The sequence below is a fragment of the Netta rufina genome, assembly GCF_964035555.1.
Source record: "Netta rufina genome assembly, chromosome: 5".
Lineage (NCBI taxonomy): Eukaryota > Metazoa > Chordata > Aves > Anseriformes > Anatidae > Netta > Netta rufina.
This window is the reverse complement of record NC_140128.1, coordinates 3,660,757-3,677,082: the sequence shown is the minus strand read 5'-3', so window position 1 is coordinate 3,677,082 and position 16,326 is coordinate 3,660,757. Positions and strand designations below refer to the sequence as shown.

The 16,326-nt window shown below is 43.9% G+C and overlaps 1 protein-coding gene across 2 annotated transcripts in view; it reads left to right on the top strand.

The window, feature by feature from the left end:
* The first annotated feature begins 5,012 nt into the window (after positions 1-5,012).
* Positions 5,013-16,326, top strand: part of TUB (TUB bipartite transcription factor) — a 70,289-nt gene continuing 58,975 nt past the window's right edge. For both annotated transcript variants that reach the window (XM_084287580.1, XM_084287579.1), the window contains exon 1: positions 5,013-5,292. In XM_084287580.1, coding sequence (XP_084143706.1) covers positions 5,255-5,292 — 38 coding nt within the window. In that variant the 5' untranslated portion in view covers positions 5,013-5,254. The remainder of the gene's footprint in view (positions 5,293-16,326) is intronic.

The following is a 16,326-nucleotide window of genomic DNA, read 5'->3' as shown; positions in this document are numbered from 1 at the left end:
GGGATTATCCAATTTTGTATTTAAGCACTATCATAGGAAAACTCATTCTACACAATCCTTTTTGGTATCTGCGTATTGGAATAATGTTAGAGGGCAGTAAAAAGGGGAAGGCTGAAGGGAGCATACAGCAGAATCCACTTCTAGTGGTCCCACTGGCTTTGGATGAGTGCCCAATGGGACAGCATCCCATGCTGGTTTCTTCCTCAAGCATCAATGATGCTTGTCCAACAATCACACATGTTAGTCTGCCTCTGTGCAAGAGACTTTTTTTTTCACCTTAGTACCAGGGCTCATTATTTACAGTGGAGAATCAGAGCATTGGACATATATCCAGTGCAAGCTTTTGAGAGAGATGCTGGCTGTTGTTACAGGATGTGCTATGAGACTAGAATTAAAGATTTCCTTAGCAGGTGTTGAAAGCAGGTCCCCAGCAGCAAACACTTCACTCCTCAGAAGTTAACATTTCTTAATACTTATTTTCTTTATAGGAAGAGGTGGATGTAAGCATTGGTTTAATCATAGAGTGGTTTGGTTTGGAAAAGACCTTAAAGACCATCCAGTTCCAACCCCCTGCCATGACACAGACACCTTCCACTAGAGCAGGTTGCCCAAAGCACCAACCAACCTGGCCTTGATATTAATCACCACAAAACTCTCATTAGACAGGATCTCAGTGGAGCTAGACAGGTTCAAACTGAAGAGACCGAAGTGCAAACATACTGTTTGGGAAGCTAGGGAACCCTACTCTGATACTGCAGAACAGATTTCATTTCGGTGTCTTACCAATTGGTATTTATGCTTCACAGCCTCACAATAAAGAAGCACAAATGTACTTACTGGGATGAGAATAGATGAAATCAGTAAGGAAAAGGGAGCTGAGAGAGAAGATCGACCATGTAAAGGCTGCAATAAATCTTTCATACAAAGATTTGTCTCCTTTGCAGAGTTTTATCTCCAAATTGCTCACCTTTACGACATAATTTTCTTGCTATGGTTGAAATTGGGATATAAAAAATAAAGCATTTTTGTTTTACTCAAGAAACAAGAAGATATAACTTGAATTTTTTTTCTGTCCAAAGTCACAAGAAATGTGAACTTGGCGTAAGCCTCATCCAAAGTCCACAACAAGGAGCATAAAATTGCCATTCAACACTTTGATTTTATTCACTTTGTGAGCTTTTTCTTTGTTTTGATTTGTGAAAATTTTAACACTCTTAATCTTCTCCCTGGAGTTTATGCTGAACTTGTTTAAACACATTCCAAAACTCACTGCTTGGGAAGAAATCCGCTGAACCTGCTGAATTTTGCTTCATTATACTAAACCTTGCATTTTGCATCTGGCCCTGGATAGGTGCAGCTTGACTTTTAAAACAAACAAAATATCCTAGATACGTTTGCACCTGACCTGAGCTTACTGCAGGGAAGTTCATGAACCTTGCTAGGAGCTCTAATTTTGTAATGAACGCAGATAAGTTTTACTTGGCACGGTTTTGCTTCAAATACGATGGCTTAATTTTTAGATATATAGGAATGGAAAAATCTACACACAACCACTTCTGAAGTTATGCCAGCACAAACACATCACTAATCCTTGTCATTTGGAGCTTGAAGTTAGAAATATCCAAGCTGATAAAGAAAAACCCAGAAGGTTTACACAATTATGTGAAATCTGTCCTGTTTGTGATATCGTATGATTTAGAAATCTGAATAGAAGTGTTTTCTGTGCTATGCTTGAGCTAACCCAGAGATGACAAACTGTCAGCTTTGTCCTTCTCAAAGACCTAAAAAGGAAAGATCAAATAAATCTTGTGGCTGTCTTATGAATGACTTAGGAAGTGTGAATCTGGATGTGTGTTACACCACAGTATAGAACCAGGATGGGTCCACAAATGAAAGCCATGGAGTTCGTTATGCCACTTTTCCTTTTTCTGTACTGTTAGGAAAGGGCTTAGAACCGGCTCTTATTTTAGAGCTTGCTTAGGTTCTGCCCACCCCTTTCAAAAGAGTCCTCCTGCTTTGATGTCATGCTCTCTGCCCAGGTTGCCAGAAGACTTTCAGTTGCAAATGCAGGAGTTTTCAGCTGTTCTATGGAGTTGTGTTATCATTTCAATCAAAAGCGTATTAGGAGAGCACTTACTTTACATATAGAACAAAACAGGAATAAATGGCAAGGTAGCACAACATACGTGAAGATGATGAGATACATTTGTCAATGGAGGAGACAGGTTTGCATCTACATTGTTGCTTTCTGTGATTTATATATATACATTTAACCTTTAGAGCACTTTCTAAGGGACTACATTGCCCATGGTGCTGGTGTCTGAAACTAAGTATGGCTTTTGAGAAGTACAATTCTCTTTACAGATAGCATCTGGAAATCATTATTGCATATAAGGGCTATTTGCTACCTGCTGTTTTTCCCTATTCTTTTTTTATTTTTTATTTTTAGTATCAGTGCTTGGGGAAACTGCCACTTGCAAAAGCCAGGTCTTTGAGCTGCTGAAAGTTATCTGAAATGTAAGTGAATGGGTCTGCACCTCAAGGGCAATTCTGAGGCTTGTCCCACAGCAAAATGTACGCTTTAGGCAGAAACCCTGCCCTGATGCCACTAGCTGTGGTGGGCTTTCTGTTCAGCTCACACAATTCAGAAGCAGGGACAGAGTACTGCTGGTAAGAAAGAGTGAGGCAGTACTGAAGCAAGTGACCTGGGACGTAAATTGGCTGAGGGAGAATTAGGGTGGGGGAGGATTAAAAGGAGGGTTGGGAAGGTAAGTAAACACTACAAAAGGAGATAAAATGGCAAAGAAAACTGTTTTTCTTTCTGCTTCTCCCCACACACTTTTCCTGATATGTCTTCTTCCCCGTGTCAGCTTTCCCTAGATGGAAGCTAATTGCTGTGTACTCCCATCTTCCAGGACACCCTGATGGTCTTCCATTTTCTGAATATCTAGAAATCTTGTATGTTTTGTATTTAATACAAACATGGTCTTGGGCTGTTTAAATGACAGTAAGCACTTCCACGATTCATATAGCTCAAAGGTTCAGAGGGATCTTTTTGATCCCTCTGTGTGCACTACCTCATCTATCAGACTTCGCACTTACGGCTTTTTGAAAATGGATATTCTAATTACCAGTCTTGAGAGCTTTTGACTCTTATTTCTTCTTTTCTACAGAAGCCTTGGCAGCATGGTAGCAGGAGATAGGCATCTCTCTCCTGCAGCTGCCTCCTCATGTTTGTAACACGGGTGTTGAGGCTGGTGAGGCATGTTGTTTTATGGTTCCAGATTGTGCCCAGTGGGAACTGGGGTCTGCCAAGTCTGGTGTTTGATGCTGGTCAAGCAATAGCAAGTTACCTTATCCACGCGGATTTGGGAGAACTCTTCCTTAATGGCGGATCTCATTTTGGCTTCTGGAAGATGTTTAAATTCAGGGTCTTGGCTTTAAATAAAACAGCTTGTCAAAAGCTCTGGAGAGTGAATGATGCAGTAACATTTCTGGTATCTGCTAAGCATGCTTTGTTGGCTCTTGCTGGTTTCCTGGCCCTACTAGACATGTTCTTTGGTAGCGAACTACCATACAATTACATTGGTTGAAAAAGTATCTCTTTCAATCTGTGTTTAATTTTCTAAATTATAATGTCATTAAGTGCCTCCTTGTTTTTTTACGCTATGAAAACAGGAGACTCAGAATTGCTGTTCTTCTCTATTTTTTTTCTAGACACTTACTTTTAAACTCCTTGTCTCTGTTTTCTTAGGTGAAGTTTTTTTCCACTCTCTGCTCAGACGTGCACCTTTCCACACTCTTAATGATTCATCCTTCCAATTCTGCAGTACCTTGAGGTGGGATAACCTGCATCCTTCTGCATGAGTTCACACCACCTTGTAGAGGACCAACACTGTGATTTGGGGCTGGCTTAGCAAGTCAGAGCTTCGTGTCTCCCTCACTTAGGTGCTCCTTTCTCTTTTCTCTCTATATATTCTACCTCTTTCCAGGCTGCAGTGGGTGCCACACCGAACTTCCTGATGGTTTATTTCCCCGCTGCCCATTCTGTGCACAAAGGTGGCTCCAGCTAACCTTTTTCTTTAAATCTCTTCCATACACAAAACAGAAAACAAACAAACAAAACAAAACAGATATTAGGTGTCTGATGGCAATTATTCAGAGCAAAGAGGAGAGATTATGTTTTTCTTTAATTCTTTCTTTCTTCAGACCGTGTTTATTACCGAGAGGGTTGTGAGGTGTTGGAACGGGCTGCCCGGGGAAGTGGTGGAGTCACCATCCCTGGAGGTCTTTCAAAGACGTTTAGATGTAGAGCTTAGGGATATGGTTTAGTGGGGACTGGTTAGTGTTAGGTCAGAGGTTGGACTCGATGATCTTGAGGTCTCTTCCAACCTAGACGATTCCGTGATTCTGTTAATATTCAGGGTTCTGCCTTTATAGGAAACAGCTTTTCAACATTTCATGCGAGTGAAGCATACAGGCACCCTCCTGCTTTATCCACTCGCTGAGCAAACAAGCGTGGAGCCAGAAGCTGACGGCAGCTGGCGGAGCAGCGGTCTCCATGGCAGGGCTGGCAGTTCAAACACCCCTTAACGCTGCCGCCGCGCCTGCAGGGCTGTAGCAGAGCCGCCCTTGCCCTCCCTTTCCCCCCCCCAGCCCTCAGCCCGCGCCGCCTCAGCCATTTTGGGTCGAATCGCGGGCATTTCGGGCTGCTGCTGAGGCGCGGCTCGAACCCGCGAGCGCTGCCTGCCCGTCGGCCGCCTCAGGGCTCGGCCGTCACCGTGACCGGAGGCGTTGCGGCTGCCGGGGCAGGGGCGGTCCCGGCTCGGGGGGCGGCCCCGCTCCTCGCCCTGCCCGGGCGCTGCCTCAGCGCGGCGGCGGCAGCGGGGGGCGGGCGGGCAGCGGGGCCGCGGCGCTGCCTCTCCCTCTCCCTCCTCTCCCTCCTCTCCCTCTCCCTGCCCGCCCTCCGCCCCCTCCTTCGCCCCCCGCCCCGCTGCCGCTCCCCATGCAGCCCTGCCCGCCGCCGCCGCTGCTGCTGGTGGTGCTGCTGCTGCCGGCAGCCCTCCCCGGGGGGAGGTATCGGCGGCCGCTGCCGGGATAACCGGCGCCCCGGACGGAGGATGCTGCCCGCGGCGCGGCGGCGGGATCCGACTCGGGCAGCAGCAGCCGCCGCGTCCCCTCCCCTCCCTCTCCCTCTCCCTCTCCCTCTCCCTCTCCTTCACCCCCCGGCTCCGGGCACCGCCGCCGTGGAGAGATGAGTTCGAGGCACCAGGCGGACTGGATCCCTTACAGGTGAGGAGAGGGACGGGACGCGACGGGACGGGACGGGGCCCGCTGCCGCCATGGCGAGCCCCGGGATCGCTATGGCAGCGCCCGGCAGCGCCCGGCTGCCATTGGCGCCGCCGTTGCCAGGAGCGACCGCGGCCGCTGCCCGCCGGCCCCGTGCGTCAGCGCAGCCCGCGGGCCGCCGCGGGGAAACGCCACACACAGAGCAGCAGAAGAAGGGGATAAAGCCGCTTTTTCTCTTTTTTTTTTATTCCTCGTGGTTCAGGGAAGCGAGCAGAGACAAAGCCCTGGATCTTCAGGGAAACGCTGGTGTGACAGTAGCTGTGCCGTTTCCAACACGGTGTTCATGAATGTTAACCGTGTGCTTACAGCCAGCAGTGCCCCCAAAGCAAAAGGCGAACACACCGAGCTTCTGCTCTGACGGGTCTGGGCTTAGGCTTCTATAATTTGGGCTCTCTCAAGGGAGTTGACTTATTTTGCCGTCTCCAGAGAGCTAATTCCAGAGGCAGAGGTTGGTCTGTGCAAATCTTGCTTCCAGGAGCCCCTAAACGTGCCCGTCTGGGAAACAGCAGCCTCCCAGTGTTATGTCTGAAAATGTTTTATTTGTAAGTTAGGTCAAAGTCGCCTTTTGTGGAAGTGAAACGTGCGAAGTGAGGGAGCAGCCAGGTGTGCACCCCTTGGGATACTTCGTCTTCTCTCTGGGAGCAAACAGCCCCGTCCTTACCTGCCCCGTTGCTTCGCATTCCTGCTTGCTGTAGCGAGTCCCACAGCTGCACCCTCAGAGTTCGGGGGCCTGTTCCTTGCCCCCTTGAGTGTATGCACAGCTATGTACCTGAATTAACTCAGAGAAGTGTTTTTTCCTTCAGCAAAATGTCACAGTTTTCCTTACAGTGGCACGATCCAGAGGGAGTCAGTTCTGGGTGTCTTGCACAACTCTTTAAGCACTCTGCACGTCCCAAACTCACGCAGCAGATTACGCTTCTGCTCTTAAGATGCTGAGAACACTTTGGGTGAGTTAACAAAAAAACACGAAGCAATTCTTTCAGCGTCAGTGCAAGTATTTTCATACTAAGGTGTATGAAAGGTCCATATTATTTGTGGGTTTCAGCATTTTGCCCTAAATGCCTTTTCTTCTTCTTCTCTTCCGTATTGTGTTTTTGAAACACTAATAGTCATAGGATGAGGAGATTCAAGTTTGCTAATGTTATGAAATATAATTGGGAAGGGATTTTTAATGTAAATACATTGCATTCATCTTCAAAAAAACGTATTTCATAGATAGAAATTCAAGCATATGATTAAGTCCTTGCTTATATGACTACATGCCAGGTATACTTGCCTACAGTTTTCTTTAAAGAAACAAATACAAAACTGAACCCATTTTAATAATATCTCTGTCATTTATTACAAAGAATCAAAATAGTTTAGACTTAAGTAAAAAATCATTTGCAGCTCATGTACTCCTCCCTCCTTCTCCCCTCCAAAAAGGTGACTCCGGATGGCCATTGGGAGTAAGGGAGAACTTTGTTAGGATTCACATTCTCAAGCACAGGGGTATTTTGCTTGGGGATCCTTTGGCAGTTTCCAGTAGAAAATACAAAGCAAAAATGGATGGAATCGTTACCGATTCAGAGAAGTTAATTTTTTTTAGTTTAGAAATATGTTCCAGTTTCACATTGTTTTCCTGAGCTCATTTTTAATGCAGGGAATCCCTGAAATCAAGATACTCGTTTTTATTTTATGCTGTTGTGCCTCAGAGAAGTAAGGACATTCCCCATACTACTTAACTGCAGTGAAAAGAAACTGTTGCTAAGCTGCTGCCTAAGATAGAAGCATCAATGTGCTTGGAGTAAGGTCCTAGTGCCTATTATTGTTACATTCTTACTTCTTTAGCAGTAAGTTTTCATACTATACCTTTTAAAGCAGCCTTCATAGAACTATCCAACCTGTTTAATGAGAAATATATAGAGACTTTCAGCTGCAATCAGTACCCATAGGAGTAACTTTGCCGCCAGCCCCCCGGGACCGCTGCACAGATGCCTGCTTCTGGGAGGATTTGTAGGGATGGAGCTGCTGTGGCCGGCAGGACCCCGTGGGCTATGCCCTGGGTACACGTTGAGTGGAAGACGCAGATAAAGCGATCCACAGCCTGCTTACGCAGTGGCATCGTGCCTCTTGATATATACAGGGTGATGGTAATAATATTCGTTATTTTATGTGGGACATTTTTTAGGAGGCTCAATTTTCCTAGCTTTTACGAATTTGCTCTGAAGTTTTGAGGTTGTGCTTAGAAATTGCAGCTGTAAAGAGTCGCTGCGTATTTATTTGCAAGGTGAGGGACTGCAGTGGGATGAAAATTGTGTTGGGAGCAGAGCTGTGTTGTAAATTCCTGAATCATAGCAATTAGAGCAGCTAAGAAGATTGCTGAAAGCGTGATGCGTAAACAAGTTCTGGAACGGGAATGCGCATGAAGATGAAGGGTGTCCCACGCTTGTTTCTCCGGGCTTTTTGAAATGCTGGTATATCATCCATCCTAGGGGCAGCAGCACAGCTAAAGTGCTCGCCCCCTCTGCAAGGTGCAGTTTGTGATGGTGAGCGCATCACAGCGCAGGCGAGCTTGCTCTCAGCTGCCTCCTGTGGGGAACGGCATGGATAATTTATAAGAGCTTTGCTTTTTCCGAAGGAAAAGGTACAAAGAACATGTGTCTGCTCTGCTCTGAATTAGGCTGTCTTGTCTCAGGTTATTGCTATGTATAAAATCAGCCTGGTCATGGGCTGTTAATGCATTGAAGTTAGAGCTCTCTTAGCGGGGGCCTGTGCTCGTGTATAGGTGTTACTGTTACAGCACGTAGAGGCTGCAGCTGAGATCAAAGCCCTGTTGTGCCCAGCATCAGTGGCAGGAGCTGTACAAGCACATCTTCAGAGGCAGCTGCTGCCCTGCTGCCGATAGCCTACATCAGCCAGGCAGGGAGCAGGGGGAGGGAAATAAAATATCACTTCAGTTCTGCCAGAGAGGGGAATGAAGACCAATGGAAGTTGGAGGGAATTGGCTTGCAAGGAAATGGGGCACAGCTCAAGGGAGATCAGCAACGGAGCTGGGAGTGCAGCCGAGGCTCCCTGTGCTTTGCAGAGGGCTGGAGGGGGATTGGAGTCGGGGGGTGAGGCTGAAGGGACCGCTCTGCCTCGAGCAGGGAACGCTTTGGGCTGGGAGACAGACACTGACCGCCCGGCTGCCTCGTGGGGTTCTGCCCTCCGGCCACCTTTGCGGTATCAACATCCAGGCCGAGAGCAAAACTCACCTCCTACCAGGCCAAGGGGTTTCTGGTGGTGACAATCGCTCGCAGATTTCTGGCAGTGACAATCATTTGCGAGCCATCTGTGCCAGATTTGGGTTGCAGACGGAAAATGGATATGAAATGTTATGTCTCTTCTCTCAGCTCCCCAAGTCAGACAGTTTTGACTCTTACGCCCGAGGGTTTTTGGACTTCCCTTAAAGCTGCTTGCATTTAGACGTGCAAGCAGCAGCTTTTCTGGAAGGTGGTACTTCCATTAGTAACTAAAAATTGCCCTTCTAGAGAGCTGGATTCTTCTCGCACATCCTCCTTGTTTCTCTTTCCTTCATGACTTTATTTTTTAATTCATTTTTTTTCTGTTCTTTCTCTTTATGAACAGATTTCTTTGTGCCATTTGTCCCTAAATCTTGCTGTCCTTGACTATCTTTGTTTCCTTCTCTCTTTCCCACTTCCAGCTTATTCATGACAATAGAATTCTGTCTTGCCAGCTGCATGCTGCCTGCAAATCTCCTTCTCTGTAAATGTCTTTATTCAATTTATATTTCATTATTTGTGACTTCTGAATAAATCCACCGCAACTTCTCATTGTATTACCTAAGTAGTTAGTAGTGCTTGCAATTTTTTTAAGTTTAATTTTTTTTTTTCCAGATTATTAAGAATTAATTTCAGTATTTGCAGCAAGTTATTCTAAGGTCCTTGCCGTAAGCATGTCTGTGAAATCGGTGTTTAGTTTATATCTCACTTGTTGCTGAAGCTCTTGTCGCTGTGATACGCGATGTGATGGTCAGCACTGTGCACATGGGTGGCCGTGGGGAGCTGAAGAACCATTCTGCCACACTTCTGCAACCTCTTTAACCAAGACATAGTGGCAGGATGATACCAAGAACTCCTGAGGACTGTCAGCTGAAAATACAGTATCTCTCTGGGCTCTGTCATGCTTTGTGTCATGGTAAGGGTATGCAGATACACGAGACAGTCTTCAGTCTGAAGAATTTCACTTTAGAAGACAGGTGAAAGAGAAGGACACAAAGTACACACGGAAATATCAGGGTGATTGTCTGCATGCTTCTATTTGCTTTCATATTTGTTATACGATCATCAGCTTCTTTTGACTGTCTGTTCTGATCTTAAGAAAATAGGAAGGAAGAGAATGGTCACCTAAATAGATAAAGAAAAGTTCTCCCAGAGAAGGGTATATAGAGCACACACGTGTAACTATAGGACAAGGTGGAAAGATGAGTAATTATTTTGGAAAAGTGTGAAGGCCCTTCATAAAAGATGGGACCAGTTTCTTTTGCTGACATCAGCTTGTTTTATCTAACACTTTGACTTGGATTTATATATGTGCAGTAACTGTGGATATATTGTGGGTCATCTATGAATAATTTTTGCTTATTTCTACATCGTCTAGCTTTGTGACATGTATGAAGGCTCAAATGCTTGCTTTACTTTGTAGTTAATTTACTCCATGTATACCTATTTATTCATTTACATTAATAAGAAAATAAAATATATTTTTACCTTCCCTTTCAGAGGTTATAGCAGAGATGGCTTTCATATTTTCAGATTGCAAATAAACTGGGAGATTTCCAATTTATCTGTTACTTACCCTTAAAAGGAACAAGTGACCCAATTTAAAAGGCTTCCTTTGGGGAAATGCAGTATGGCCCTGTGCAGGAGAACAGTGGCTGCTTCTGCCAGTGCAAGAACTGTGCAGATCTTGGACGCTGTCTCTGTGCAGCCAGACTGCTGCCTTTATATCCAGAGATAGGAATGCCATATATCGCACACCACCCTCGGCCTTGCATGTAATTACACCTGGTTACTTGCTGGAAGGAGTCACAGAGGTGCTGTGAGAGTCTTTCAGTTGACTTTGAAGGGAACTGTGTTGGTTCCCAGACCTTTTCCTGAGCGAGTGATGAGCAGCAGCCTGCAAGGCACTGATGTCAGTGTGTTCATGGCCGATGTACTGATCTGTCTCTCTGACAACTCGAGTGGCCGAGTCATTCTCTGATTAAGTGGAGTTTTAACTTGAGTTCTCAGGTGTTTACCCAAATTTAGCCTTGAACTGCAAATTTCAGTGGAAATCTCATGATTCCTGTTGAGATGCGTGTTAACACAACTCGGTGAATATTATAATTCGTAATTAATATAACTCCTTTGACATAGGTAATGAAACCACAGCGTGAAGTTTTTAATGGTAATTTTAATTGTAATCATAGTTCTAACTACCTGCAGGTGAGAAATTACAAGATGAGGAAATGCCTTGATTAACTTCAAATGATGACTAAGTTGGAAACTGTATCTGCAAGTGAAATACAGGGTTTGATCCATGTTTAGCAGAAGGATCAAAACATCTCTCTTTCAAATTGGATATCGGTTTGAAAGCAAAATGAATAAAGCTAAAGGCGAGGTATTTCCATGAATGCATACCTGTGCTTACAGCACCAAGTGTAAGGAAAATTAATCTTTTTCTTTTTTTTTTTTCAGAGTAGTTTGTTGCTAACTGATTCTAATACGGCAGCATTTTCATTTGACTGCAGTAATAAAAAAAATACTGCAAGGTGTCGCAATTCTCACTTCTGCAAACTTGAGGAAAATATTGCATGTCTTGTAGAAATTAACAGGTGACTTGTCTGGATGATGACTTGGACTAATTGCCTAGGTCAGGCTGAGCGGCAGCTGACAAACTGAGACACTTACTGTACCTTGGAATGCATCCTACCAATTTTGGCAGATGTAAATGCCAAGACTCAAGCCAGGAGTATGAATTTCCTTTAAACAAGCTTTTCCAGACCTAGGTGAAGTCTTATATGTCTACCTAAAATTTTAGGGCAGGCATACGGGGAAATAATCTTATCTTTTAGGACACTGCATCTGTAGAGCAATGGTAAGTGACATTGAAGACATCTGTGCACACCAGTGAATCAGGCTCTGGTAACTGATTCTTCAAAGGTCCTGAACTGTAAATCACTTCACTGGCTGTTGCTGCAGATTTAAGAAGTGAAGTACAAGGCCTTAGAGAAAGTTTTGTGCTGGCCCTAGAATAACTCCAGCTTTGTTTTATGGGCTGCCCTTAAGGCAGAGCTCAGGTGCCTCTGCATTTGGTGCATCATTAGATCTCCGTGACGATATAGCTGTGAATAACCCTATTGCTTTGCTTGGTGGAGAATTGGTTAAATTCTTCCTTTCTGCCTATCTCTGTGGTATGTCCATGCTGCATACTGCACTGCAGTAGGGAGGCGCTTGGACGGGCTGCATGTGAACTAACGCAGATCTGGAAAGCTGCACAACATCAAAAGGCAGAAGTGATTTACTCCTTTGAGGAGCAATGCAGTTCCACCCGTCAGGAGCTATGGAGTACAGTAGTTAAACTGTTCCCAGTATGTCTTAGGTTGTTTTCAGCTAGCTCAGTGTCTATCAGAGCACAGATCACAACATCGGTGTAACTTTTAATTTAAAATTCATTAGTTGGTTTAAACTGGGAATGTTAATTTTTTGGCTCTTAAGAACACTAGACACCCTATCATGATCTACCTAATCTAGGCTCTGGCTTTTCAGAATACGAGGTTAATTCTTTTTGGATATGCCAGGTATATTAATTATGGAACAATACATTAATACCCAGAGAAACTAAGCCATCGTGTCAGTGCAGAAAAGATCAAATATCAACACATTGCTAGATGCTTGAGGCATCCCCCAAGATGGATGCTAGCTACTAAACACAATATAGAATAGTATTCTGGCACTATTGAAGCATCTCAAAAAATTGGTAATTACTTAGTTCAGCTTGAATATCACTCACAGATTTTAAAGATCTACCAAAAACAACACGGGGAAAGTTAAACTGAAATGAATGATTCTTCCTTTCTCTCTTCCTTCCATTTTTTCTTCCTGTTTTGATTCTGATGCACTTTCTGTTACTTATTCATGTGATGCTCTATTTATGAGGCTTTGCAAGATGGAGGTTGTACTGAGTGGTACTGGAAGGGAAAAAAGAATTTTCCCATTCTGTGCACCCCGCATCAGAATGATTTCTAAGGTTATTCTGTTGAAAATGTGATGTCTATGTTTGCATAGGCTGGAAGGTGGGATGTGCAAGTTCAAGTCTCTGCCTGGTGTTTTGCCTTCATTAGGAAGGATTTCTAATAGCCTGCATGAGTGCCTGGACTTTGAGGTTATTTGGTGGTGGGGAGGTGGGCTGGTCCTTTCCTTTTTCTGTCTCAGAAATTTTACCTAGAAACTCCGGAGGTCATTGAGTTTGCAAGATTTAGGTTTGATAAATTGGCATTCATTTTGCAAAGACTTCTGGCCAAAAACCCGGTGAACTCTAGACTCGATATGAAAGATTTTACGTCTTAAAGATTAATTTTGCTTAAATTGTAGTTTCTGAAAGCCAACATTTCATTGAAGTGATACCGACTAATGTAAACCATTAAAAAAAAAAAAAAAGGAAAAGAAAGGAATTAAAGGAATTAGTAAGGCAACTCGGAGCTCATTGGAAATGGCAACTCCATTGCTGCACTTTGGGTTTACCATCTGTTTTCTGCATCCCACTAAACTAGAACCAGTTTGAAATAGAAGATTTAAGAATACGTGCAGAATAGGTGTGTTTTAGCATCAGGCTGCTGTAGGCCTGCAAAGGATAGAGAATAGTACTATGTAGTAAGACTCGAAGAGTTTATGGCTGGATTTTTAAGACTGCTGAGGTGACTCTGATTCTCTGCTCCTGTTATTTCCTAATCACGAGCTTCTTCGGAAATCTGAAGATTCTGTGGAAAATCCAGTGTGGTGGAGAGAGAAGGTAGGAGAATAACTATTGTGGTGCCCAGTCAAAAAGATGAGCAGCATATAACACGTCGCAGTTTGTATGCCGTGTGCGGCCAGAACAACTCATTCTCATCTGGAAAAGCTTATTCTGAAGAAAAACTTAAGATGTCTTACAGGCATAGAAGTTTTCCCTGCATTGCACTCTGATTTGTAAATACACCCAATGAACAGTGCTAGTAGTCCTCAAAGTAATTCTCTGTGTTTTGAAATGAAAACTCAGCCCAGAGGATTTTAGTGTACATCCAACTCTGCAATATGGCATTTGCTATGGACAGGCGCTTGGACTAACGATGCTAAACATGACTGCGCATTGCAATAAGCAGCAATTAGAAAGATGGGGTTGTGTATGATTTTGCTCTTTGTTTTGTCTTCAATAACTCCTATCTAATTTTTCATCAAAACGGCTATGATTTTGTTTCCTTATTTTTTATTTTCCATCCATTAGAATAGATCTATAAGTAACAACGATTGATTTCCTGTTAATCATTTCCTAAGTTATTTGCTTTGTGAAATGAACGGCCTGTGTTTTCTTTTTGCATCACAAAATGCCTACCTGCATATGCTAACGATACTCCATACTTAAGGAAATTATTCAGCTTCTTTCTGTGGCTCTTTCCCTTTTGTGTGTGTCCTCTGTATCTGGAAATCGGATCTGTAGTGTTTGTCTGGTGAGCTGTCAAATTGCTGGTATTGGTTTTGGGGAGGGCCACCTATGTGCCACTGAGATAGTGCCTGGAGATAACATGGGTTGGATTAAATTTATCAGTAAGTCGGTAGCAGTATTTCCTTATAATCTCCCATCTCTTTTAAAATTATCTTTGAATGGTGATAAAGCAGATAAATATTTGATGAGGATTTCAGGTCTGTGCTCCCATTCGGGAACTGTCACCATAATCACTTCTAAAATAGATTTCAGATTCAAGCCGAGGTCCTGCTGTCAGCACGTGGACACAGGGGAGAGCAGACAAGTTCCCAGGGGAGCAGCATGGCTTGCAAACACGCGTTGCTTCAGCCACACGGTCAAGCAGACACTGATTGCCCCTGTGGTCGCTGTTGTGGGGCTTGCAAGCCAGAGAAACACGCGCCATGCTCCCAGTTTGCTGACTCCCAGTTTGCTGGGATATTTATATCCCAATAAATACAAACTCAGGTTGTGAGTGAAGAACGTGTGAAGAAGAGCCGTCACGTGCTACATTGATTAGACTTTTTGTGCAGTCGGTAATTAGTGTCCCATAAAGGAACCAGAAGGTATGCCATCGTATGTTTTTATTTGAGAGGAGTCGAAAAGCATCTGCTGATGTGCGAATGTTGATTAGACCCAAAGGGGAATCTTATTTCCCTTTTGTCATTCTTTTTTTTTTTTTTTTTCCCCAGTGATCCAATATCTAAAATGATACTTTCAGCCTTACTCAAATGCATTTAGAAATAGCTTCCCACAGTGCCAGAAGTGGCTTAATGACACCTGAAATGGTTAAAAGAGCTCTCCAGCTTCGTCAGTTATGGCTTTTTCTGTCTCAGAGTACGTGCTTGCCTGTTCTTTCTACCATTGCCTCCTTTCTGAGGCACGCACCAGTTGACTTTTGGTGTGGCCGTGACTTGTGAGTTCAGTGTTACCCCATGACCTGGCTGCACTGTGAGGGGGTGCTGTGGTCTGTGTATGCCTGTACCAAGTGGTCCGAGGATCAGCATAGCTCCTGCAGCCAGGACTCCTCCAGCTGGTGCTCATAACATCTTTGCAGATTCTCATTACTCCCCTAACACTGTTGAGTTGAGGCTATTTAAGGTCTTTGCCTCCACGTAGCCACCACCTTTTCCATGAGACCGGTTCAACTTGGTGTTTTTGAGGAATTTCCCCCTCTCCAATTTGAGTTGAAATTAATCAACCAGACAAAAAATAAAAATTTATGAACACGTAAGTCTTGCTTCCTTAAGAAACCAAAGAAAATCTCAATATCCAGGTAGTGAATTGCCAGGGAAGGAATTTGGAGTTCGAGTGCTTTGGTCAAATTTTATTACAGAACCGCTGTGGAAAGGAGAAATCTTCCAGAAACTCCCAGAGATGCACTTGTTGGCTTCTTTCTGCCTACCATCCTTCTGCGAAATGCAGCACTGAGATCCGTGCTTCCCAGGAGAAAACCTAACCCTCCGATAACTAAATGTTTTGAATGTATTTTTACTTGCATGGTGTGATTTGCTTCCTGTTCTAGGAAATCAGCAATGAGTCTGATAATCACACGTTTCTATCCAGATTTTGCCCACATTTTAATTGAAAATGTTTCCTATGAGGGAGTCAGCAGGCTGAGCTGTGTGCGCTGACAAGCCTGGCTGTGGTGCTTCAGTCCCCAGTGGAGATTGCTTTTGCCATAATTGTTGCTAACAGGCATTAGAGCAGCTGAAGTGGAATAATTAAAAAGACAACTTCAGCCACGTATTAAAAATATATACATATGAAAAGGGCAGTGAAAGGCCCTTGCCCGTAATGCTTTGCATTTGATGTCACAGCATCTGAACATCTTTGATCAATAAAAGCCCTTTACATCTTATTCCTCCACCCTTTGCTTGCAACAGGTTAAACACAAGCTTGCTGGCAAGTAGCTTTGTACGTTTTATTGTGCTTTTTCTATCCACAAGAAGTGTTGAGAGTCTTTTCTGTTCCGTTTGTCAACACAATCTTTCGGTAGCAGTTAATCTGATCTACTTTGGCTGTGATCTGGTTAGTTACACAAAACCAAAGATGGTTTATCCCTAGGCTTCTTTTAAAAAAACAACACTGTAGCAAATTAAATTCCGCTCCTTTCCTTTGTTGGAAAATGGAAAGCACAAAATCGAGGACCTGTAGTATCTTGAATTACCTCAGGACCTGTTTCTATCACGCTTAAAAAAACCTGCTACAACGAGCATGGCTGGTGTGAGTGAT